The 27219-nt window shown below is 44.7% G+C and overlaps 1 protein-coding gene across 2 annotated transcripts in view; it reads left to right on the plus strand.

The window, feature by feature from the left end:
• Sbp2 (SECIS-binding protein 2) overlaps positions 1-27219 on the plus strand; it is a 56941-nt gene that overhangs the window by 16748 nt on the left and 12974 nt on the right. The window contains exons 3-7 of one of the 2 annotated variants that reach the window (XM_067119095.1): positions 6742-6840; positions 7085-7156; positions 22765-22909; positions 24920-25286; positions 26838-26954. In XM_067119095.1, coding sequence (XP_066975196.1) covers positions 6742-6840; positions 7085-7156; positions 22765-22909; positions 24920-25286; positions 26838-26954 — 800 coding nt within the window. The remainder of the gene's footprint in view (positions 1-6741; positions 6841-7084; positions 7157-22764; positions 22910-24919; positions 25287-26837; positions 26955-27219) is intronic. The other variant, XM_067119096.1, reaches the window with a different exon arrangement.

A 27219-nucleotide genomic window follows, 5' to 3' on the forward strand; every position in this document is an offset into this window, starting at 1 on the left:
CTTGCTTTTCAAGATGGCTGACCCTGTTGTTAGAATGTGTGTTAGGGATGCAAGAACCGGCTTTCCAAGGCTGCTCTTGATCCCCACACAGTTTGTAAGAAATGCAGAGATCATGTGTGTGCATTTGATGATAGATGCAAGGAGTGTGAAAGTTTGTCTGAGAAAGAGTGGAGAGAGTATGATCGCTATGTGAGGCGATTGGAAAAGGACAGAATTAGGAGAGCTAGATCTTCCAGTGTCCTTTCAGCTAGGTCTTCTGATAGTCAAGTCCTTTCTAACTTGTCTGATACTAATATTCCTGATCCTAACCCTAAGGCTTTAGTACCCGATCCTCCTGCGGAGTCGGGAGTAAGTAATCCGTCTTTAAAGGATATAATGGCTGCTATTTCGGCCATAGGAGTTTCTGTACAATCCCTTTCTTCGGATAGGGAAGTGATGTGGGGGGCAGTGCATAGTTTGCAACAGAAGTTCGGTGACAGTGTTAGTGCAGTGGAGGGTGCGTCCGTTCGTGTCTGTCATGCTCCTAGCCCTAGACCTCTTCCATGCTCCCCAACCCCTGGGAGAAGGAACGCCGACAGGCTAAGGGAGGTGAGAGACGTTGAACAACGAGCGGACGTCCCCTCGAGCGATCCTGTTGACGCATCCCAGGACGCTCCCCCTCGCCGCAGGAAAGGCGAGATGAGGACGTGTTCGTCTTCCTCGGATGACGCAAGACCCAGACGTGGTTGGCGTCAGTCACAAGAGTCTAGACCTATCAAGAGACGCAGGTCCCCCTTCCCGCTCCAACAACCCTCTTGCAGCAAATGGAGCTCTCCAAAGAGATTCCTGTCGGAAGAAGACGGCGTTTCTGCGCCTAAACAGAGGCGTAAGACGCATAGCTCGTCGGAGGAAGAAGACGATACATGACTTCAGTTCACGCTTCTCCCCGCCCCAGAATGGGACGTGTCGCAAGCTGCGTCACCACCTCTTCATCAAAAGATCCCAGCTAGAGTCTCCGAAGTTGTGGAAGCTAGTGCAGTGCCATCTCCAGTTGTTTCCCAGCAGCAAGCGGCACCTCAAGTAAAGTTCTTGTCGGAAGTCCAGCAGTCCCTTGCGTCTCTTTTTGACTCTTACAAGTCGCAAGGACTAAGAGAAGAAACACACAAGAAGGAATCTAAGGACGTCAACAGACCCAAGAAGAGGGGTAAGGCAAGAATCAGAACAACAAGACGCTAACAACCAGCAAGACGCGGATTCGCTGCAAGTTGCAGCGCTCATAGACGCTTCCCGCAACAAGCGCCGCACGAGTGACGGGAGGGAACAAGGATCGCGAAGCTCCCTCGCAGCAAGTTGGACGCATGCGTGACGCACGCAAGCAGCACGATTCACACGTTTCCCCCTCTCGTTCGACATCGGAAATAGCGGATCCCTTGGAAGAGATCTCGGAAGAGGAAACTCAAGAAACTCTTCATGCCGCTGATCTGAAAAGACTTCTTACTCTTTTGGCGGACTTATTTCCCTAATGATTTTCATCAGGCCGCACCTCGGAGTCCTCCTCGCAATATTTGATGGGTAGACCCCAGAAGTCTTCCTCATTCAAGAAGACAGTGTTGGCCAAATCAGTGAAGAGAGCCTTTTCGACACTGAATGATTGGATTTTGAAGAAGAAGGAACAAGGAAAGACAACTTTTTCCTTTCCCCGACAAGATTGGCTTCTAGATCCAGCGTGTGGTACGAGACTGGGAAGCTCTCGGTTTGGGAGTTCCTGCCTCCTCCCAAGGGGACTTCTCCAGACTTGTTGACTCTTCACGGAGAACAGCCATGACTAAAGCCAAGGTTCTGTGGTCCACTTCGGAGTTGGATCATTTGCTGAAAGGCGTCTTCAGAACTATTGAAGTCTTCAGCTTGATGGACTGGACTCTTGCAGCTCTTGCAGAGGTGTCAGATCAGAAGAATGACACGCAAATGCACCTTATTGCCTGTCTCGATAAAGCTGTGAGGGACGGGTCGGTCGAACTTTCTGCCCTTTTCACAGCAGGTGTTATCAAGAAACGAGCTATGTTGTGTTCGTTCGTGTCGTCTGGAGTGACTTTAGCTCAGAAATCTGAACTGTTGTATGCTCCCTTATCTAAACAGCTCTTCCCTTCAGAGCTGGTTAAGGACTTATCAGCAGCCCTTGCGCAACAATCAACGCAAGATCTGATCACAAGGACTGCTAGGAAAGTTCTTCCGGCAAACTTTTTAGCCAGGAAGGACAAGGAAGCTCCTCCTACGCGCCAGCCCTTTGGGAGAGCCCTTTCGAGAGGAAGTCAGAGAATGGCTGCTGGAGGACAACCTCGTAAGAACCCCAAGCAGCAACCCAAATCCAAGAAATGATCACAACAACCTCCAGACACAAGTGGGAGCCAGGTTATCCCACTTTTGGCAAGAGTGGAGCCAAAGGGGAGCGGACGTATGGACAGTCGAAGTTTTGAAGGAAGGATACAAGATTCCCTTCCTAAGGAAGCCCCCTCTTTCACAAGAACCGTTGGAGTTGACAGCTACTTACTCGGGGAGCAAAGCAGCAGCTCTTCAAGAACAGGTGACCCAGATGCTATCAAAAGCAGCAATAGAAGAGGTAAAGGACCTCTCGTCAGAGGGTTTTTACAACAGACTTTTTCTGGTACCCAAGAGCTCGGGGGGTTGGAGACCAGTTCTGGACGTAAGTCCACTGAACAAGTACGTAAGCAAAGTCAAGTTTGCCATGGAGACATCTGCGTCAGTCCTAGCAGGCACCAAACAGGAAGACTGGATGGTTTCAATAGACCTACAGGACGCGTATTTTCACGCACCAATTCACCCGAACTACAGAAAATATCTGAGGTTTGTGCATCTCGGGACAACCTATCAGTTCAGAGCACTTTGTTTTGGACTAAGCACGGCTCCTTACGTTTTTTCTCGAGTGGCATCGAACGTAGCTCACTGGTTACATCTAAAGGGATACGGATTTCGATGTACCTGGACGATTGGCTAATCAGAGCCAGATCGCAAGCAAAGTGTCTGGAGGATCTGCAAGTTACAATGAATTTGACGCAACAATTAGGTCTGGTAGTAAATCTAGCCAAATCGCAGCTAACGCCTTCACAGGACATCATCTACCTGGGGATGAGGATTCAGTCAGTGGTTTTCGGGCTTTTCCAGCCCCGAAACGCATTCTAGATTGCTTAGAAAAGGTGAAGCTCTTTCTAGGGAGATGGACCTGTTCGGCGAGGAGTGGATGAGTCTGCTGGGGACCCTCTCCTCGATCGAACAATTCGTCTCCTGGGAAGACTACATCTACGTCCACTTCAGTTCCATCTGTCAAGCTATTGGAAAAGAGGCCAAGATCTGGAGACGTGGATTCCGATCCTCTGGGAATCAAAAAACATTTGAGTTGGTGGAATGACCCCAAAAAACTTCAAGTAGGCCTCGAACTTCAACAAAAGAACCCCGACCTAGTGTTGTATTCAGACGCATCGGACATGGGATGAGGTGCAACGCTGGGGAAGGGCGAGATCTCAGGTCTATGGGAAAACCATCAGAAGAAATGGCATATAAATGTCAAGGAACTGGTGGCCATTCATCTTGCACTAGTCCACTTTCAGGAGAAGGTCCAGAACAAGATTGTACAGGTCAACGCAGACAACACCACAGCGTTGGCCTACATCAGGAAACAGGGTGGCACTCGTTCGTTTTCCCTTTACGAGGCAGCCAAAGATCTCCTGCTGTGGGCAGAAACGAACAACTTAACTCTGATCACCCGCTTCATAGAGGAGAGAAGAACGTCAGAGCGGATCTTCTCAGCAGAGGAAGACAGGTTCTCACGACAGAATGGACCTTACATCACGATGTGTGCAACAGGCTTTGGAATCTGTGGGGAGAACCGTCAATAGACCTCTTTGCGACACAGAGAACGAAGAGGTTACCAGTCTACTGCTCTCCAGTCCCAGACCAGGAAGCAGTGGCGGTGGACGCCTTCCTCATGAATTGGGAGGACTAGACATGCACGCTTTTCCTCCATTCAAGATCCTAGACAGAGTCATGAAGAAGTTCAGAGAGTCGAACGACGCCCGCATGACCCTGATAGCTCCATTTTGGCCCATGAGACCATGGATCACGGAGGTGATGGAGTGGCTAGTAGACACCCCAGATCGTTACCTTGTCGGAACGATCTACTCAGACAGCCACATATAGAGAGATACCATCAAAATCTCCTCGCTCTCAACCTAACTGCCTTTCGACTATCGAAAAACTGGCAAGAGCGAAGGGTTTTTCAAGGGAAGCTGCAAGAGCCATCGCGAGAGCGAGGAGAACGTCCACACTCAAGGTGTACCAATCAAAGTGGGACGTTTTCAGGGAATGGTGCAGGAAAAACAACATTTCCTCTTCCAGTACCTCTCTAACTCAACTGGCAGATTTTCTTCTGCATTTGAAAACCCAAGGAAACCTAGCAGTATCTACCATCAAGGGATACCGCAGCATGCTTGCTTCCGTCTTCCGTCACAGAAATATTGACGTGTCGGGAGACAAGGACCTCACGGATCTCATAAGGTCCTTTGAGACAGTTAAGAGGAAGGACAACCCGACCCCCTCTTGGAACTTGGACGTAGTCTTAAAATTTTTAACCTCGAGCAGGTTTGAACCTCTCGACAAGGCTTCATGGAAGGATCTCACTAAGAAGACCCTTTTCCTGGTCGCTTTGGCTACAGCCAAGAGGGTAGGAGAACTACAAGCCTTTAGCAAGAAAGTAGGCTTCAATGGGAAAATGCAGTATGCTCACTTCAACTTGGTTTTCTCGCTAAAAACGAGAACCCTTCTCAACCATGGCCCAGATCTTTTTCCATACCAGGGCTGTCTCATTTAGTAGGACAGGAAAAGAGAGAGGCCTTTGTCCAGTTAGGGCCCTAAAATTTTATCTACAAAGGACCAGAAACATGAGAGGTCAGACAGATCACCTCTGGTGCTCAGTGAAGAAACCTTCGTTACCCTTATCAAAGAATGCACTGGCGTTCTTTATCAAGGACTTAATAAGGGAAGCTCACCAAGAATGTGACGAGAAAAGCTTTCCAATCCTCAAAGTCAAAGCGCACGAAGTAAGAGCTGTGGCAACTTTGATGGCTTATAGACACAACAGGTCTATGAAATCGATTTTGGAAAGCGACTTTTGGCGAAGCAAATCTATCTTCGCAGATTGTTACCTGAAAGAAGTACAGACCCAATATGAGGATTGCTGTTCCCTGGGTCCGTACGTTGCCTCCGGCGCCGTAGTTGGAGAGGGTACTACTGCCTCTACCCTATAACCTTTTTTTTTGTATTATACCCTTGCCTTTTTCTTGATTTGAACTCACAGGTTGTCTGTGAAGGTTGTTGCAACCTTCCACAGTCTGGGGTTGCAAGTCTAATTTAGTTTTTATGGAGTGTGTTATTTAGTGATTTTAGTGGGTCAGGTGGTCAGCTCTTTGTCCATGGCTATGCCAGGATAGCAAGGGTGGTGGTCTAGTCATGTTAAGGTCGAGGACCGTGTGACAGCCCCATAGAGACTTTCTACAGCCCCCTGGATGGGTCGCTGGGTCTCTCAAGGAATGCAGGCGAATGAGGCAGGATAATTATGAAGCCAGCTTCCTTATCAGGTAAGAACCAGAGTATGTTTACAGCTAATTTTTAGTGTTTAGTAATTATACGAATTCCCAACGGTGTTTTGGTTCTCTAACCCACCACCAATGGTGTCAATCAGCTATATATATGTAACTACCAGGAAGTTAGATATTTAAAATGGTATTTTCATTATAAAATAAGTTTTTAAATATACTTACCTGGTAGTTACATATATAAAAGGTCCCTCCCTCCTCCCCTCTGAGAACAGGGGCATGGAATTTCTGAGGACAATTGGGAATGGTTCTAGTTACCTGGTAGAGGGCGCTCAGGTATGGCCACCTGACCATCTATCGGCGATTGCCGCGAATTTTGAATTTCTGCCGTCTTGTGATTTAATCGGCGGGATAAAGCTATATATATGTAACTACCAGGTAAGTATATTTAAAAACTTATTTTATAATGAAAATACCATTTTAAATCTCAATGTTAGGCATCACTTATGTCCATTTTTTTATGAAATTTATAACAATAATAAACCGTGCAAATTTTGATGCTATTGTGCATTTACTTTTGAGGTTGGTTAGAATGATATTAAAAGGGAGAACTGTCAGTATACAGGCAGTGTCCTTTGTCTAAAAGAGGAACATTGCATAGTTCACTGGGATTCAGTAAGAGTGCGAGAACCACCTACTGAATGTTTTTGCTTTTCACACATTTGTTTTTTATGTGATCACAGCTCCATCTAAGGCCATTTTGTAGATGTGCCATATTACTGCAAGTTGTAGGAAAAGACAATAGTAACTGACTCATGTCAATAAAGATTCTCCAAAACTATGTTTCTCGCATTTGGGTGTAAAATACAGCAAAAATGTCATTTTGGTCAGCAAATGCATGTACTGTAGAGTAATAATTATTTGTAGGAAGGTTAAACTTTCCTGATGAAACTTTTAGTTTTTAACTGTTTTGCAGCATGTACATTATTATTATCAAATAGCAAAATGATACCACTTAAGTGATGTTTCTATACTCTAGCAAGGCTTGCTGCACTAACTGCATAAAACTGAAGAATACAGGCATTTGTACTCACTGAATGACTTGTTTATTGCAGTTATTAATTTTCTCTTGGTTTTGTGCCTTTTCTTTTGACAGCAGACCAAGGCAGTTAATCAGGTTGATTTTGATCCAGTAACCATGGCTATTAAAGAGCGAATCCGGAACAGGAGTAGAATTCTCTTATCTGCTTTGGACGTGAGTAGAGTATCCAATATATTCCTTCTAAAACCTGTATAAAGGTGGTGAAATTCAGTACTGGTAGCATTAGTGATCTCTCAGTTGATATAAAGATTTACTCCCAAAGAAAGCAACATAATTAAAAGAAGTGAGAGCAGTGTTTTATTGCATATTTCATACTGCAATCTAGTACTTCCTTTAGAATGTGGGAGTATTATGCAGTAGTGTCTAATGATTCTGTTTTTCCTTTTTTGTTATAAAGCATCAAACCAATAAAACTGATGCTAGGGAAAGAAACCAGAAGAGAAGAAGAAGCCTCCTTGCTGCTTTAGATGTGAGTAATGTTTAACTGTTTTTGATAGTCGTAGTTATGGTCATTCTACTATTTTGTATCACTATGTAAAATTAGTGGTAATAAATTTTTCTGTTACACATCCATCTTAGAAGTTTACCAAAAAAAAAGCACAAAAAAAGCTCCTCAAGGAAAGAATACATAGTTTTCCTTATCTTGATCTTATGAACCATATGCTCCAGATTATATTAGTTATTATGTTAGTTATGATTCTTAACATGTAAATCATGTAAGATTGGATGTTTCTGTCCTGGAAGTCCTTGAATATTTTTATCCCATAAGAATGAATTAAAATAATTTCAGAAACAGATTTTATGTTTGAGTGGTACATAGCATTGCTCTATTTGTTCATATGACATCAGCACTAAAAGGCCAGTTTGTCTGTGTACAGAAAGGAACTTACTGTATTTCACTTGGTGGTTTGACCTCATTTATAAGCCTTGAGTCTTTCCTAATTTTTAAGGTTTGCTCTCAAATTAATACATCATGCAGCTTAACTAAAATGGAAGGGAAGAAAGGAGGGCATGTGGCGTTTATAAAATCTTACAGAAATGCATTTTTACAAAGGGTAAACCATCATGACACCTGAGTTAAGTATCTAAAGGGTAGGGAAGCGATATGAACTGAAAGAAAAATGATATTTTAATGATAAAATAAGGTTTGTTCATACTTACCTGGCAGATATATATATAGCTGTATTCTCCGAAGGTCCGACAGAATTTCAAATTTGCGGCACACGGAGTGGCCGGTCAGGTGGTTAGTACCCATTCCCGCCGCTGGGAGGCGGTATCAGGAACCATTCCCATTTTCCATTCAGATTTTCATAGTGCCGTTGTCTCCTGAGGGGGGGGTGGGCATTACAATATATATCTGCCAGGTAAGTATGAACAAACCTTATTTTATCATTAAAATATCATTTTGTTCATGAAACTTACCTGTCAGATATATATATAGCTGAATCGCACCATTGGCGGTGGGCAGAGACAGCATAGGATTGAGAAACAAAACAATGTAGATGATTACACATCTTGGTTCCTTACCTTTTAGCATAGCTGACTTCGTGATTACTGTCACCCAAGTCTGTGTCTGCTTTACTGGAGTTTCCAATGAGGTAGAGACCTATATGGTTGGAGAGTTCCAGACGATCTGTCAACAGGGGACGTGACCACTATGTGCCCAGATCGATAGCCCTCAAGAAGGAAGCAAAGAGACAAAAATAACCACCTGACCTACCAAACATCGTGACTAGTTAAAAACTAAGGAAAGGGAAGACTGCCCCCACAGTCTACCCACAACCATAAAAACACAACCAAAAAATTTTAAAACTATTCCTAACCATACATTAAAGGATAGGATGGGTACTGCCTCCTTCTCCCAAGATCGTACCCTGCCAAACGTAAGGTCCCAATGAACAGCAAGACTCATACACTGTTCTTACGTCCTTTAGGTAATGAGAGGCTAAACACAGAATGACTTCTCCAATAGGTGGCATTCATAATATCGTTCAGAGCCATGTTCTTTTGAAAGGCTACTGACGTTTTGCAACAGCCCGAACCTCATGTGCTTTAACTTTCAAAAGTTCAAGTCACTCTCCTGACAACTCTTATGCGCTTCTTGAATGGTGGACCTCAAGAAGAAAGCCAGCGCATTCTTTGACATGGGGACGTCAGGTCTTCTCACCGAGCACCATAACCTATCCGCAAGACCTCTCGACTCTTTTGTCTTGTCCAAGTAGAACTTTAGAGCCCGAACAGGGCATAGCAGTCTTTCTGGTTCCTGACCCAGAATACCCGCCAAACCTTTCAATTCAAAGGACTTGGGCCAGGGGTGAGACGGGTTCTCATTCTTGGCAAGAAACGACGGTTGGAGAGAGAGCACATGCATCGTCTCCTTTAAAACCAATTGACTTAGATATTGCATGAATCTCACTGATTCTCTTTGCAGTAGCAGAGCAACTAAAAATAATGTCTTCTTTGTTACGTCCCTCAAAGAAGCAGCATGAAGGGGGTTCAAAGGGCTTTGCATCAGGAACTTAAGAACTACGTCCAAATTCCAAGCTGGAACCAAAAACTGATGCACCTTAGTACCATTTTTCTCGAAGCGACCTAATGAGGTCATGTAGGTCCGTATTGTTGGCGATATCTATTCCTCTGTGCCGAAAGACCGCCGACAACATACTCTTATATCCCTTAATAGTAGAGACTGCCAGCATGGAACTTCCCTAAAGGAAAGAAGGAAGTCTGCAATCTGGCTCACAGTGGTCGAGGAAGAGGAAATCCCTCTGCGTTTACACCACTGCCGAATGCCCACCGACTGGTAAACTGCGATCGAGGATGTTCTCCTGGCTCTCGCGATCGCTCTTGCCACCTGCTTGATAAAACCTCTCGCTCTCGCCAGCATTTCGATAGTCTGAACGCAGTCAGACCGAGAGCGAGAGGTTTTGATGGTATCGTTCAAAGTGGGGCTGTCTGAGTAGATCTGGACTGAAGAGGCAACACCCTTGGAAAGTCTACCAGAAGCAACATTACCTCCGGGAACCACTCCTTGTAAGGCCAATACGGAGCGATCAGAGTCATCCTTGTGTCTTGTGACGACGCTAACTTCCTGACCACTTCTCCCAGGATCTTGAAGGGAGGGAAAGCGTAAAAGGTCCAGACGAGACCAGTCCCAAAGAAGGGCGTCTATTGATACTGCTCCTGGATCCAGGACAGGAGAGCAGTTTAGAGCGGAAGCCTGTTGTTCTTTGATGTTGCAAACAGGTCTACTAAGGGTCGACCCCATAAACCCCACAGTTTTGGCACACCTCCTGGTTCAGAGTCCACTCTGTCGGGAGCAGTTGATGAAAACGACTTAGCAGGTCCGCTCTCACATTCTGAACGCCTGCTACAAACCTTGTCAGGATCGTAAACGTTCCTGGAACTCGCCCACAACAGGATCTCTTTCGCAAGTACTGAACAGGAACGAGAATGAGTGCCTCCCTGCTTTTTTCAGGTAAGCTAGAGCTGTGGTATTGTCCGTTTACCTGGACTGAAAAACCGGACACTTGATCTTCAAGAATCGAAGGGCTAGAAGAATCGGTTAATTCTTTCATATTGATATGCCAGGTCACCTGTTCCCTCTCCAGGTGCCTGACACTTCTCTCTTGCCCAGTGTTGCTCCCCACCCCGACATTGACGCGCCGGAGAACAACACTAGGTCGGGTTCGGAAGGCTGAGAGACACGCCTTCTGAAAGCGGGAGGGATCCAACCACCACCTGAGATGCTCCTTCACTTGAGGGAAAGTTTGAGAGACAACTCGAGATTTTCCTTGTCTTCCCAGTTGTCTTGCAGGAAGAACTGAAGAGGCCTGAGATGTAGTCTCCTAGGAAACAAACTTTTCCAGTGAGGAAATGGTCCCCAGCAGACTCATCCACTCCTCACCGAACATGTTTCTTTCCCTAGGAAGGCCAGGACTTTTCCGTAGCACAGCTGTTGACGTTCGGGGACGGAAAAGCCCGAAAAGCCACTGAGTCCATCTGAATCCCCAGATACACGATGGACTGAGTTGGGGTCAGGTGTGACTTTTCGAAGTTGACCAGCAGGCCGAGTTCTTTCATCAGGTTCAAAGTTGCTTGAAGATCCTCCAGACACTCTCCTCGATGGCCGCCGAATCAGCCAGTCGTCCAAGTAGAGCGACACTCCGTCGCCTGCCAGATGCAGCCACCTTGCTACATTCCTCATGATGACGGTGAAAATCATGGGAGCTGTGGACAGGCCAAAGCAAAGAGCTCTGAATTGATACACCTTTCCCCTCAAGACGAACCTCAGGAACTTCCTTGACTGAGGATGTATCGGTATGCCGTGGAAGTAATGCGTGCGTCCTGAAGGTCGAGGGATACCATCCAATCCCCAGGTCTTAAGGCTCCTAGAACAGACTGCGGGTCTCCATCTTGAAAGTTTCTTTCGCGGCCGTTGTTCAGGCTGCTGACATCCAGCACAGGTCTCCAACTTCCCGACTGTTTCGGGACCAGGAACAGCCTGTTGTAGAAGCCCGGGAATTCAGGTCTAAGACCTGTTCTACTGCTCTCTTTGACGAGCATTTGCCGCAGCAGGTCGTACAGGATCTCTTGTTTTTCTGGACCGCACGACGGAGAGAGGTCCAAGGGCGAAAGGCTTAAGGGAGGGGGGAGAAAGGAAAGGGGATCTTGTATCCTTTCTCTAAAACCGAAAGGGACCAACTGTCTGCCCCTCTCACTTTCCAGGCCTTGGAAAACGCAAGAAGCCTGGCACCCACCGGTATCTGGAGGAGAATCACATCACTTCTTGCCCCTACCTCTAGCAAAGGGCTTTACCTCTCGAGAGGTTCTTTCCGAGAAGAAGGCTTTGAAGATGATCCGCACGAAGGGCTTCTTCATCTTGGGTGAATGCTGACGGGTTGACGTCGTCGAGGTCAGGGAACCGCAGGGCGTCGATGACTGAGCCAACAGGTCCTGTGTGGTCTTCTCTTGCAAGCTTGCAGCGATGTTTTTACCATCAAGCCGGGAAAAGATGACTGGAAAGGGGAGCAAACAACAGTTCTCCTTTCTGTGCCAAGGAGACGGACTTAGCTAAACCGCAGAAGAGAGACCTCTTCTTGAGCACTCCAGTCGCAAAGCGCGAGGCCAGCCCAGTCAGAACCATCTCGGACCGCCTTGTCCATGCAAGACAAGATGCTCAAAAGGTCCGACAAGGAGATCGAGTCCTGACTCCGAGACTTAAGGTCCAAAGCTCCAAGGCACCAGTCAAGGAAGTTGAAAACTTCTATCGTCTTGAAAAGGCCCTTCAAAAGATGGTCCATCTCCGTAAGAGTCCAGGGAACCTTGGCCGTCGACAGATGAGACCTCCTACTCGAATCAACGAGAGGCGAAGTCTCCTTAGATGAGGAAGGAAGACGTAAGCCTAAGTCTTCTCCGGTCTCATACCACATCGCCGCTTTTCCCGAGAGTCTTGAAGGGGGAAGGGCGAAAGAAGACTTTCCTTGAGCTTTGCGGGAGTCCATCCACAAATGGACTTTCTTGAAGGCCCGCTTAGTGGAGAGCGATTTAGTCATCTTCAGAAATCCCGGGGCTTTCCTAGACTTAGTCGAAGTCAGTTGAGAAGGAGGGGAGAGAGGTACTGCCGGCAGAAACTTGTCAGGAAACAATTCCTTCAACAGCTTGACGAGAATCTGGTAGTCCGACGACGAGGACTGATCCTTAATCTCATCTTCAGACTCCGAGACCTTGAGTCTATCTCCAACATCGGGCGGGGAAGAGCAGAGAGAAGTTGGAGAGGAAACACGCCGCAGGGACCTCTGCTTGGAAGAGGAACTGGCGTGCAAAGCAGCAGGAGAACCAGGAACCACACACGAGCCGACAGCAACGGCAGGTGGAGCGTCTTGAAGGGAGTCAAAAACGTCCATCGGGCGTCACGTCTGGCAGCATGGCGAGCTTCTTGAGCGCCCAATCGGCGTCACGTCTGGCATGGCGAACGTCTGGATCGTCCCTTAGAGCGTCGTCTGGCAGCATGACAAACGTCAGGAGCCTGACGGCGTCATCAACAAAAAGGTGAACGTGGCGTCTAGAACGAGAAGGGAGGAGGGCGTCCTGGGGTGACGCCACGACGATCCTCCCCAACACCCTCCGGGACGAGTCAGGTTCCTTCCACGACGAGCAGGCTGAAGCAGACGAAGGTGACGAACGAGGAGCAGGAGAAGGAGAACGCCTAGATCTCTTCACTGGAAGTCTAACATCCTTCCGACGAGGACGGGACCTGGACTCTCTCTGCAATGAATGAGGAGAGTTGCTGCTGCATGGAGGCAATAAAGGGTCCTCGTTGGTGACGCTCTCTCTGGAGAAATACGGAACCTAGAGGCAGAAGGACGAGGGGCGTCCTAATCCTCTTCTCTTGAGGAGGGAGAGCTCTTGGGCGCTCAAACACGTCTTCTTCGGATGACGTCCGGTACTTCTTTTGGGGGAACATCCACAAACTCTGGCGGGAGCACAGAGTAGGAGAGAGAGGACGTGAAGCGTCCTCCTCCCTAAAGCTTCTCTTAAGAGGGCGAGAGTCTATCTGCCGGTTCCAACCCCTGCGTGGGGAGGACGTGTCAGAAGACGAAGCAGTCCTTCAGGACCCGAACACGAGTTCGCGCCTGGGCAGCCTGGGAAACGTCTTCAGGACCTGCGAAGGGACGCCAGACTGGTGGGGTTCCCCGTCACCCTCCTTCGGCTTTCGACATGCTCTCTCCCTGAGTCCTGGGAGTCCAGCAGAGGTCCAGGCCTAGAGGCATGATGGGGCGGGTCTGACGCCCCCCTCCACTGCACTGGGGGCACTAGTCACTTCACAACACTTTTCTTGGAGAGCTGACACCTTAGATTCTAATGCACGAATCGATTCCATCATAGCGGAAAGCATATTAGTCTCCACTGGCACGATCTCAGGGGCTGGAGACAAAACCACAGGGTTAGGATCTAAAGGTACAGGGGAGTTAGGGCCGACATCAACACTTCAAAGAGAAGCACTCCTGGAGGAAGACCTCCTCAGTCGATCACGCCCAACTTCCTCACATATTTATCATACGCTCTCCATTCATTTTCCGACAAAGAAGCACATTCATCACACCTATCATTCAACATGCATATATGCTTCCTACAGTTAGAACATACAGTGTGAGGGTCAGCCGCAGCTTCGGCAACCTCACCTTACATTCAGACATCACACACGCACGGTAACTAGCAGAGCTAGACCCAGACATAATGATAATCTAAAGCAAAACCCAAAGAAAAGTCAAAAAAAGCGTATGCCGATCTACCGATCCAAAGTCAAAATACCAAAAGACAATGAGATACTCAAGAAAAAGCAAATCCTATGACGGAGGTGCAGACAACAGTTGTTGACAACACTGCGCGACAGAGAAAATCTGAATGGAAAATGGGAATGGTTCCTGATACCGCCTCCCAGCGGCGGGAATGGGTACTAACCACCTGACCGCCACTGCGTGTGCCGCGAAATTTGAAATTCTGTCGGACCTTCGGAGAATACAGCTATATATATATCTGACAGGTAAGTTTCATGAACAAATCTATGTTTGGAATGACACCAAGAACAGTACTGTACCTAAGTCAGTCATGTTATCAGCATACCCAGAGAAGTAGAACTTCAGAGATCATAGCTTTTGACTTAGTACTAGAGTTGTAAGGTTATCCAAATAGGTACTGATATGATTGGTATGGATATAGGCACTCATTTGGAAAGACCAGAGTACATATACTGGTGTTCTGTTAAAGGTGAAATGCTTTATGGTAGAGAAAGAGTTGCCTGACTACTCTGGTGGTTGCCGTCAGATGGCCTGTTGAAAAGTGCCATGTTATCTTGGGTAACAACCTGGAGGTATGAGAAGTACGTGGAATAACAATTTGTAATGTATTTCACATTAACTTGATGTGTTTAAATTGTGTTTGAACAATTTTGAACTGACAGGAACTTGAACTTTACCCTTTTTGAAGCCAGAAGGGAATCAGCTTTACCAGAGGTCTAACAATGAGAAGCTGGGTAAATGACAAAAGGCATAGTAGTGTGGTCTTGTTAACTGAGAACTGAGGTTACATGAGCAATTCCCATCCCACTCCATAGCATCAGGAAAGGAAGGAATGTTGTATAATTCCAACATATCATTCAAATGGCCTGGTTGTTGAGTCTTTATGAAGAAGTTTGGGAAAAATAAGAAACCTTCAAGCTCCTAGTTTCTGGTTGGAGTGAGTTTAGCTGATAACTCATACAGGATCTTGATAAGGATAACCACTGGAAAGGAAAGGGGTTAACTTTATGTGGAGCCAGAACGCTACTGAATCAGTGTCATGAAAGTATGCTACTTACAACATAAAAACAGTTAACAAATGAGGGAAAACTTTCTGAAATATCATATTCAGCTATCATTGTAAAATTTTGTTTACTGGAATCAAAGCTACAGTACTGTCCAAATCAGAGTTGATGCTGCGTGAAAAGTTTCTTTATCACCTGTAACCGAAGGTTCTTGCTCAGATGGTGGTGAGATGTGCCAGTAGCGTTTTAGAGGAAATTTTTGGCTTTTTATTCCCACTGATTTTATACTCGTATCTCAGATCGCTGTTAATTTTGACCAAAATCAATACTATAAAGGGAATGTGTTATGAGTTGGGGAGGAACAAAAGTGTGTTTCCAGCTGTAAAAATTATTCATTGTATATGTATTTAAAGTGCAGTTGGCAAAGGAAGTACAGAACAATAACTTCCTTAAATGTAGAAAGGATTAAAATTTAAATATATAAAATTAATTGCAAATCTATGATTGTATTTTTCCTAATATGAAGATGTATAAAGACAAATAACAGGAAAAACAAATGACTTTGAACTTATTTTTGGGAGGCTAAAAATTGCGTAGCCAGAAAGTATGTCTCTGGTGTAGCCTATGACACATAGGCTATGAATGGAAAGAGAATAAAAGGATGGGAACCATGAATCTTTTATTTTGTTCATGAGACTTACCTGCCAGATATATATATAGCTGTATTCTCCGAAGGTCCGACAGAATTTCAAATTTCGCGGCACACACAGTGGCCGGTCAGGTGGTTAGTACACATTCCCGCCGCTGGGGCGCGGGCATCAGGAACCATTCCCATTTTCTATTCAGATTTTCTCTGTCGCCGGACTGTCAACACCTGTTGTCAGTTCCTCCGCTTTTTGGATTTCAATATTTTGTCACTTGAGTATTTTGGTTGTTTTTGGTATCGACTTGGATCTGTGGCTTGGCATACGCTTTTCTGGACCGTTTTTGAATTTTGCCTTTGACTTTTCTTTATATAATGTCTTCCTCTAGCTATCGTGTTTGTAGCTTGGGTGGTTGTAAGGTGAGGCTATCGAAGGCTTCGGTAGACCCTCACACTTTATGTATGAAATGTAGGGGTATGGAATGTTCTGTGGACAATCGTTGTAATGAATGTGAGGGATTATCTGAGGGAGAATGGAAGAAGTACGAATCCTATATGCGTAAATTGGAGCGTGATAGGGTGAGGAGGTCTTCCTCCAGGAGTGTTTCTGTGGACGGTCGGTCAGGGATTTCTCACGTTAGTAACCCTGTAGCTTGTAGTCCTAACCCTTTAGTGTTGCCTTCGGGCCCTGAGGTTGTTGCAGAAAGTAATGCTCTGACTCTCGTTCTTGAGTCTATTCGCGCTCTTGAAAATAAAGTGAATGCCCTGCAAGCGCAAAGTGTAGTGTGTGTTAATCCCCTAGTGTTGTGGAGGGCGTCAGATCGACCCTATAATGCTTCTAGGCCTGGACCTCTGCCGAACTCCCAAGACCCGGGGAGGGCATGTCGAAAGTCGCATGAAGGTTACGGGGACTCCCCTCCGATCTGACGTCCCTTCGGCAGGTCCTGTTGACTCCACCCAGGCTGCCAGGGATCGTGCTCGGGCACGCATCCATAAGGAATGCTTCTCGTCCTCCGACACGTCCTCCCCTTGTCGGGGTTGGAGCGCTCGGTTGGACTCTCGACCCCTCAAGAGAAGCCTGAGAGGAGAGGACGCTTCACGTCCTCTTCCTCTAGACGTTTTACGCTCGTCACCTGAAAGTTTCGAGGAAGTCCCTCAACGGAAGAAGTTTCGTTCTACGGAGGTTGACGCTGCTCGCGCTAAGACGGGAGCGCTTTCCCCATTGGGAAAGAAGAAGACTTCTCACCGCTCGCCTTCTCGCAAATTCAGTCCGTCTTCTAAGAGAGCTGTGTCCCCTACTTGCCAGATTTTGTTAGGCATGCAACAGCAGCTGGATTCTCTTATGGATCGTAGAAAGGCCAGGCCGCGTCGTAAAGATTTGCATCTGCCTGTGAAGAAGTCTAGGCCTTCCCACTCTCCCGCTTCGTCGTCTTCGTCTGCTGCTTCTCCTGAAGCTTCTCGTCTTGCGCCTAAGGAAGGTTTTAAAGAGATTCCTTCTCTCTTTGAAGATTTTGACGTCTCTCCCGATGCGCGCCAGGTTCGAGTTTCTAGCGCTTCGCGCGCTCCTCACGCTTCTCGCACGCCTCACCCTGTGTCTCGGCGCGCTTCCACCCAGGACGCTTCTCGCGCTCTCCATCGTGAAGCTCCTTCCGTGCCAGTTCACGGAGCTGCGCGCGCTTCCCGCCAGGACGCTCCTCGCTCTCCTCGTGTTCTCTCTTCTCATCCTGCGAATGTTGCTTCCACGCCTGCAGTTTTTCTTGATGATCAACTTCCCGTTTCTTCTGTTCAGGCTCTTCAGGATGTAGCCACTACTTCCAAGCACGTTAGGTCCCGCTGGCGTATCGGCGATTGCGGACTCCTTCCTCCTTGCTCTCCTGACCCTCCAGTTGAGGAAGAAGAACCTCTTCCGTCAGAACCCTCGGACGAAGAGAAACATGTTCCTTCTGCTTCTTCCGATTATCAGACTCTGACTTGTCTGTTTAAGGATTTATTTCCTGAAACCTTTCAAGCTTCAGCTCCTCGCTCCCCCCCGTCGCAGTTGGCTTCGTCTCAGGCGAGGAAATCTCCTGGCTTTCTTAAAATGAAGAAATCCTTCTCTACCAAGAGAGCTTTTAAGAAAGTTCAAGACTGGATGTCGACTAGAAAGAATCAAGGGAAGACTTCTTTTGCTTTGCCTCCTTCTCGGTTGTCGGGTAAATCCGGAATTTGGTACGACACAGGGGAAGATATGGGTTTGACAGTTCCCTCTACTTCTAAAGGGGACTTTGCTAGTCTTGTGGACGCCTCTAGGAGATCCCACTTGTCCTCTTCTAAGGTTTCCTGGACTCTCACTGAAATAGACCACCACCTCAAAGGACTTTTCAAGACGGTGGAAGTCTTTAACTTTTTGGATTGGTGTCTGGGCGTTCTGCACACTAAGGCTAATAGCCCTAGTTCTATTAGTCTGGGGGAGCTGTCCAGCGTACTGCGGTGCATGGACAAGGCCGTCAGAGATGGCTCTGAAGATCTGACTTCGCAGTTTTCGTCAGCTCTTTTAAAGAAGAGAGCATTGTTCTGCTCCTTTTTGGCGAAGTCTGTTTCTCCATCTCAGAAGGGAGAGCTTCAATTCGCGCCTTTCTCTAGCCATCTCTTCCCCCAGACCTTGGTTAAGGATATCGCTTCCAGCCTTCAGGAGAAGGCCACTCAAGACCTCCTTTCCAGGTCCTCTAAGCGTCCCTCAGCGCCTTCTTCGTCGTCTTCTTTGCCTCAGCAAGCTAAGAAGAAGCAGCCCTTTCGTGGAGGATCTTCCACAGGAAGTTTTTCTAAACCCGCACCTCGAGGCAGAGGTTTCCCTAGAGGCAAGGTCGTCCCCAAGAGGGGCGGCAAGTGACTCGTTTCTCCTCCAGATGCCAGTAGGAGCCAGGCTTCTTCATTTTGCTCAAGCCTGGAGAGAGAGAGGGGCAGACTCTTGGTCCCTCCAAGTAGTAGAGAGAGGCTACCTAATTCCTTTCCTGACTCTTCCGCCTTTGTCTTCGACCCCCAGAGATTTATCTCCCAAGTACCACCCTGCCAAGCAGAAGATACTGTTCGACCTTCTCGAACAAATGCTCGAGAAGAGAGCAGTGGAGCCAGTCTTAGACACAAAATCCCCGGGATTTTACAACAGACTGTTTCTGGTTCCGAAACATCCAGAAGGTTGGAGACCTGTCTTGGACGTCAGCAGGCTGAACGACTTTGTCCAGAAGGACAAGTTCAAGATGGAAACGTCTCAGTCAATTTTAGGAGCTCTTCGTCCCGGGGATTGGATGGTGTCTTTAGACCTTCAAGATGCGTACTTCCACGTCCCGATTCATCCGCGCTCGATGAAGTATCTCCGCTTTGTCTTGGGGGGCAAGACTTACCAATTCAGGGCTCTCTGCTTTGGACTCTGCACAGCCCCGAGGGTGTTTACTCTTCTCATGAAGAATATAGCGATGTGGTTGCACCTCTCGGGAGTCAGGATCTCTCTCTACCTGGACGATTGGTTGATCCGTGCTTCTTCGGCACGAAGGTGTCTGGAGGACCTTCATTTTACTCTGGATCTCGTGAAGTCCCTGGGACTTCTGATCAACGTAGAGAAATCGCATCTGATCCCCTCCCAGTCCATCGTTTATCTGGGGATTCAGATGAATTCAGCGGCTTTTCTAGCGTCTCCGTCGCTAGAAAGGCAAGTTCATTGTTGCGAAAAAGTCGCGGTCTTCTTGGAGAAGGAAACATGCTCGGTGAGGGAATGGATGAGTTTGCTGGGGACCATTTCCTCGCTGGAGAAGTTTGTTTCTCTAGGAAGGCTACATCTCAGACCTCTTCAGTTCTTTCTGCTGGAGAACTGGAAGAACAAGGAAGACTTGGAAGAAGAATTAAGGATCCTTCCTTCCATAAAAGACTCCCTCAAGTGGTGGCTCGATCCTGTGAAGTTGGGAAAAGGGATCTCTCTCAAGCTTCTGGGCCCTGACCTAGTGTTGTTTTCCGGCGCATCATTGGCGGGTTGGGGAGCAACACTGGGGGGAAAAGAAGTGTCAGGAACCTGGAAAGGGCAACAGATTTCCTGGCACATCACCATCAAAGAGTTGGCAGCAATCTTCCTAGCCCTCCAAGTCTTGAGTCTCAAGTTGCCAATCACGTTGTTCAAGTGAACTTCCGGACAACACTACGGCATTGGCGTACCTCAAAAAACAGGGCGGAACACACTCGTTCCCTGTTCGGCCTTGCGAGAGAAATTCTCCTCTGGGCTCAAGCTCGCAACATTACAATCCTCACAAGATTTGTTGCAGGGGTAGAGAATGTTGAGCGGACCTGCTCAGTCGGCGCCACCAACTTCTTCCGACGGAGTGGACTCTTCATCAGGAGGTTTGCCGAGACCTCTGGAATCTTTGGGGTCGCCTCTCGTGGATCTCTTCGCGACCTCAAGAACAGCGAGGCTTCCCATCTACTGCTCCCTGTTCTAGACCCAGGCGCAGTGGCGATAGATGCTCTTCTCTGGGATTGGACGGGTCTGGACGTTTATGCCTTTCCTCCGTTCAAAATTCTGGGAGAAGTGCCGCAAGTTCTCGGCCTCTCAAGGAACAAGGATGACGCCTCATCGCCCGTTTTGGCCTTGAACCAATGGTTCTCGGAGATTCTCTTCTGGTTAGTGGACGTTCCCAGGTCACTACCTATGAGAGCAGATCTGCTCAAACAACCCCACTTCGCGAGATACCATCAAAACCTCCCCGCTCTGAACCTGACTGCATTCAGACTATCGAGAAATTGGTCAGAGCGAGGGGGTTTTCTGGCCGAGTGGCACGGGCCATCGCTAGGGCCAGAAGAGCTTCCTCTATCAAAGTGTATCAAGCGAAGTGGGCAACCTTCAGAGGTTGGTGCAGAAAGAAGGGAGTTTCCTCTTCCTCGACCTCTTTGAGCCAAATAGCTGATTTCCTTCTCTTTTTGAGAGAAAAGCTCAAGTTGGCAGTCCCAACTATCAAAGGGTATCGGAGCATGCTTTCCTCTGTTTTCCGACACAGAGGACTGGATTTGTCTAATAATAAGGACCTCCACGATCTCTTGAGATCTTTTGAAACGTCCAAGGTTCCCCGGCCTATTCCCCCTACTTGGAATTTGGATGTTGTCCTCAAGTTTTTAATGTCCAGTCCTTTTGAGCCTCTTCATTCAGCATCTCTAAGGGATGTTACTAGAAAGACGGTCTTTCTCATTGCTCTGGCGACGGCGAAGAGAGTGAGCGAAGTTCAGGCTTTCAGCCGTCATGTGGGCTTCAAGGGACACAATGCTGTCTGCTCGTTGTCCCCTACATTCTTGGCTAAGAATGAAAGGCCTTCTAATCCTTGGCCTAGATCTTTTGAAATTAAAGGTTTGACTGACCTTGCTGGACAGAATCCTGAGAGAGTTCTTTGCCCTGTTAGAGCTCTAAGGTATTACCTTAGAAGGACTCAGGACCTGCGAGGTCCCTCGGACAATTTATGGTGTTCGGTGAAACATCCTGTTAATCCCATGTCGAAGAACGCGCTAGCATTCTTCATTAGGAATGTCATTAAGGAGGCACATTCTTGTTGCGACGACTCCAACTTTAAGTTGTTGAGAGTCAACGCCCATGAAGTTAGGGCAGTCGCTACCTCCATGGCTTTCCAGAGAAATATGGCGCTCAGTGATATTATCAGTGCCACCTTTTGGAGAAGTGAATCGGTGTTTGCCTCACACTACTTAAGAGATGTCAAGGTAGCATACGAAAATTGCTTTTCTCTGGGACCATACGTTGCTGCTGCTACAACCTTGGGGTCAGGGGGTAGCTCTGCTCCTATCCTTTAATCCTGTTTAGGAGGGGTTTTTAATTGTGTTTTGTTGTGTTTTTTATGGATGTTGGGTCGATTGATGGAGTCAGTCTTCCCAATCTTTTCATAAATCTTAAAGTGCTGGTTAGGTGGTTGGTATACTCGTTTGTCCTGGTATTATGATCTATGGTCTAGTCACATTGTGGTCACGCCCCCGTTGACAGATCATCTAGCAGTCGCCAGCTTTATAGGTCACTACCTTGCTGGGGTCTCTAGTAAAGCAGAAGCAGGCTAGGGTGACAGTAACCACTCAGTCAGCTATGCTATCAGGTAAGGAACCAAAATATTTTATCTCTAAAATTGTTTTCCATTATTCTTAGCTGTCTCTACCCCCCTCCAAAGGTGGTATTCAGCTATATATATATCTGGCAGGTAAGTCTCATGAACAAAATGATATTTTTATAATAAAATAAAGTTTGTTCATACTTACCTGGCAGATATATATATTCATATTGCCCTCCCTCCTCCCCTCAGGAGACAGTGGCGTTAGAAAATCTGAATAGAAAATGGGAATGGTTCCTGATGCCCGCGCCCCAGCGGCGGGAATGTGTACTAACCACCTGACCGGCCACTGCGTGTGCCGCGAAATTTGAAATTCTGTCGGACCTTCGGAGAATACAGCTATATATATATCTGCCAGGTAAGTATGAACAAACTTTATTTTATTATAAAAATATCATATTACAAAGAGGAGTAAAGCTTTATGAATAGCAGGAATTAGATCTCGGATGGCTTGCACTTTTAAGAATAAGAATGTTGTAAACATTAATACTTTTATAGCAGCCTTAAACTGGTACTGTAATAGCAAAAGCAAGAGCACTTACCTGTGGTAAGGGTTTTTGAATTAGTCTTTCTTGATGTTTATTGTCAAAGCACTTTTAGAAATGTGATGAGATAAAGGAGATAACTTTTCTCGCCCAGATGGTATAGCATTGTGATACTAAGTTGTCTTATATATTATATGATCCGAACTGGGGCAGGTAGTACAGTATTAGTTTTTCAACAAAAACAAGTTAGATAGGTATTGTAAAGTTATCTCAGTACAGTACTGTATTTATTGAAAAATAGGAAATGATATAAGAATTAAACTCTTTTTGGCCATCTGCAAGGTTCCTGTTCTTCCTTGTATAAAGGGTAATTATTTTGTAGTTATTCTGTATTAGAGGGCAAGTATAATATTTTTAGATTTCGAAATATTGATCCCCAACTCTACTTTGAAAGTATTCCATCAGTTTGCATTTTGTAAAATGTATAATATACCCTCACAAACTATGCTTGTCATTTTACAGAATACAAGCAAACCACGGGCAGAAGTTGTTGCCAAGCGTGGCAAACAGCGAGAAGGGCAAAAGAAGAAGAAGCTTTCTGCTCTAAAGAAAGCTATTAAGAGGGCAAGGCAGCAAGAAGTGGAAAACTTATTATCTGTTCTTCAAGGTTTGTATCTTAGACATTTAAACTACAGCACAGTACAGGCAGTCCCTGGGTTACGACGGGTCCAGCTTACGATGTTAAGAGGTTATGACGCTTTTCAAATATATTCATTAGAAATTATTTCCCGGCTTACAACGCATGTTGCGGGATTGTGATGCTTACAACGCCGATCCGACAGAAGAAATATGTCTCCAAAATGCCGAATAATAAAAATTTGGAGGTTTTTGCAATACACCTAAAGCATTAAAAGTAAAGTTTTCTTAGGATTTATGACAAATTTCAACGATTTTTCGGCTTACAACGTGGCGTAGGAACGGAACCCGTCATAAACTGGGGACTGCCTGTATCTTTTGTATCTTTAAAGATTTGTGAATGAGTGTTAAATGTTATACTTTTCATAACACATTTCAGTTGACAGTGACACAAGTCATTTATATTGTATAAAGCTTACAGTAAAGGCACAATATGATAATGATTTTTGTTGGCAAAATAACTGTATGTGAAACTCTTTAGTATCCTTCAGTATGAAGTGACTATCTGGTGTATTGTGATCTACAGGCGTAACAAGGATTTATTCCCCACTATCTAGTGATAACCTTCAAGGCCAGACATTCCCTAAAGTCTTTTTAATGTTCGTCTTGGTGATTACTGATATTTGATTATTTACTGTCTGTCATAATTAGGATTCTGAGATTTAGAATCAGTCCTACAAATCTGAATGCATTTTTATTAGAATACTTTTTATGTAAAGGTTAAACATCGAATTCACTTTTATAAGTGGAATTTTTGTCTTTTAAAATTGAAAACTTAAAAAAGAATTTCTTAAATCTCCCTTGGATGCCAGTATTATTTCAGATGTTTCTTTCATTTTTAATTTTATCTTTGTAGAATGTCATTGCTCCAGTAGTGAATTTAGTCCTAGCATATGTCATTCAGTGCAAGATAAGTTCCTGCTAACTGGAGTTTTGTAATGTACTCGTAGTTCTTTATGTTTGCCGTGTGTGAATGAGTACCTGGCAACTTTATAGATGTTGTATATACCTGTTGTATTATATATCAGGTAATTGTTACTCAGCTCTCATCATTGTGTTTTGGTAGAGTGAAAATCCTGGTATTTATTGTGTTTAGTTTACAATCACTGGAAATTTCTTCCATCTTTTTTTCTGTGCCTATCCATTAGTTGTCTTGCTTGATTATTGGAATGAGCCACTACACCATTGCCTAGTTAAAGGGAATTACATCTTGACCTGTCATAAAAAGTTATTATGGAAACTGTTAAATATTCTATATCTAGAAGCACTAGATTTTGGGAAGGATGGAAAAACATGGCAACTAGCAAACAAGCAAGGTGACTTAGCTGTAGGCAAATTATTTTGGGGTACCATAGATGTTTTTTCCAAGGTTCCAAGGTTGGCCAACTCAGGGTGTACTGTATTTGTGAAGTAAACTTGAGAAAATGCTGAATCCAGACACCGTGTGCTTATTTATTACCAATATTGTTTATGGGATTAGCTTCAAGCCAAACTCTTGAAATGTTTCTTGTATATCCAGTGCGCTAAGACAGGATCATGAAAAATGTTGCTCAGTTTGTTAAGTTTTGCATAGTTAAAATCTGGCAAGTTGTTTATTACTATACATACAGTAAACCCCCCATATTCCCTTCTCACAATTCGCGGATTTCTCTGTGAAACATATCTACCCATTATTCACGGAAGATTCGCCCATTTGCGGTATTTTTCTCTGAGAAATATTCACTAATTACTGTATTTTCATATCATTTTCATGACTAAATACACTTTTTGTGATAAAACTAGTAAAATACTCAGGTATAAGCATTTTTAGAGGGTTTTTCTTGTGTTTAAGCTATCAAAATAGGCAGTTCTAGGTGTTTTTAGAGGGGTTTTATGTATTCGCAGATTTTAGCTATTCAAGGGGTGGTGCGGTATGCATCCCTTGTGAACGGGGGGTTTACTGTACTTTAAATACTTAATTTTGACTTCATTCATTTTGCAGAAGCCAAGAAATTACAGGAAAGCTCAATGCCTGTAGATGTTCCTGTCACTTGCTCATCACCACTTGAAACATCTGAGACACCTGTATTAGATGAAGCACCAGAAGCAACTACCTGTGACAAAGAGCCAGAAAACTCCACAGAAAAAGTTGAAAATGAAGACTTGAAAGTTGTACCGGGTAGTGATGTACAAGGAGTATCGCTATCAAATGAAAGAGCTTCAGATTGTGTCAAATATGAAAATATGGCAAATGAAATTAATACCAAAGAAATACAGTCTACTAACCCTGATTTTTCCCTTAAGTGCCAGAAGATTTTAGAAGACATGGAATTCCTTCACAATTCTGTTCATAAAAGATCATTTCGAGAGTAAGTGTTTTTGTTACCGTTTTTTGCATATTTGATAATAAATATGACTGATATACAGTTTCACTAGCACATGTGCCTCATCATCTGTAATCAGTATTGTTTGCTTGCCCAAGTTACTCAATTTAGACTGACTAGAAATAGAATCAAAATTTTAAACCTTCAGTACCATTTGCCATTTGTGAATAGCTAACTGCCTTCGGAGAGAATGAGAGAAATGGATTACGGCAACTATTTGACATATCACATAATTGAGGGGTACACCCATCTAATAAGCAGCAATCTCTGATAAGTTATGAAGATGCTGTAGGTGTTGCCTACGCCACAATATTCAAGATATTTTATCCCATAGGGGTTAGTGCTGTCAGTGCATCTCATGTGGTGCAACGCTGGCATTACTTAAGGTTCTTGGCACTGTCCCTTCAGCCCCTAGTTGCAGCCCCTTTCATTCCTTTAACTCTACCTCCTTTTATATTATCTTTCTTCCATCTTACTTTTTACCCTCTCCTAACAGTTTTTCATGGTGCAACTACAAAGTTTTTCTCCTGTTACTGTAAAACTTTTAAAAACTTCTTTACTTTCAATTTCCCTTTCAGTGCTGAAACCTCATAGGCTGTAGCACTTAATTTTGTATTCCAATTCCAATTCAAGATATTTTACAACCAGCAGTAATTTCATATAATTTCTAGCATAAACTAACCTGTCCTTTACATATCTCATAAAAAATCTGGATGTGTATCGGCAATATGCATCATTTATAACCTAGCAAAGAACTGTCATAATAATGTAACTGGTAAGTAAAGAATTCTTTTAATTTGAGATCTTGCACACTAAGGGCTGCCGTATGCAAATTTGTTTAATATTTACATGCACACTTGGAAATCTGATATATAAATTTGAGGGTACTTTACATCATACTACTATATCCTTAATTTGTAGTCTTTTTTTTTTTTTTTTAATCTTCTTCCATGCCATACAGTTAGTATAGACTAGCCTTTGAACAGTATGTGTTCTTCCAGTATGCTGTTGGTTTAGCAAGCCATATTTTTTATAAATATACTGTATTGTTAGCTTGAATGATTAAGATTACCTGATAGTATATTTTAATTTGGTTTCTCTTGATGGATGTGATTTATTATACTCCTTCATTTTTGTCAAGTAGTCAGAGTTAGTGCCATTAACTGAAACAAGAACAAGAAAGTTACATTTGCAGATGTTTTCCAGTCATTGGCAAAATATTATAAAATAAAGATGTTTATACTGTAGTCTGAATAACATGAGTGTGCTTGAATTTAGATTTTTTACCGTAGATGGATACTTCAGTGATTTAAGGTGTTTTGAGTTCAGATTTACATGACTAGTAAGTTTTTACAATTTATATGTAATTTAAATTTCAATATTTTAGGTTTATTTTTGTATTTTTGTAAAAATAGCAGGGTGGCTTTCTGCTTGATGCATAAAATGAAAGAGGACATAAGATATTAAATGTATAAAAAATTGTTTTCAATGAAGCAAATCCCAAGCCAAGTTTTAGACTCAGGATATATATTGCAGGTACTGTAATCATATGATAACTCCTGAAGTTAATGTAGCAGCCAAAGAACTGATCAGTACATTGGTGGCATTTCAAGACAGACAGTACAAACGGGATCCAGTGAAAGCCCGAATGAGGTATGTGGTTTTTTGTTGTAAGTGGTATTTCTGTTATGAAGTTTTAGTGAAACTACCAATATTTAATAGATAGGCTAGTTACTCTCTAAAATACCTTTTCTGTGCTTGCTTACAGTAATTTCTTGTGGCAATGGAGGGGCATATGTTTAGTATTGTGCTTGTTTCTTTTAGTTACCCTACTGACCCACAAAAGAACTGGGGTGTCTTTTGTAATGTGTTCTTAAGAACTACCACTTATGGTGTATGATCTTGTGGTCTTATGGCT

This window comes from Macrobrachium rosenbergii, chromosome 16 (genome assembly GCF_040412425.1).
Source record: "Macrobrachium rosenbergii isolate ZJJX-2024 chromosome 16, ASM4041242v1, whole genome shotgun sequence".
NCBI classification, from domain to species: domain Eukaryota; kingdom Metazoa; phylum Arthropoda; class Malacostraca; order Decapoda; family Palaemonidae; genus Macrobrachium; species Macrobrachium rosenbergii.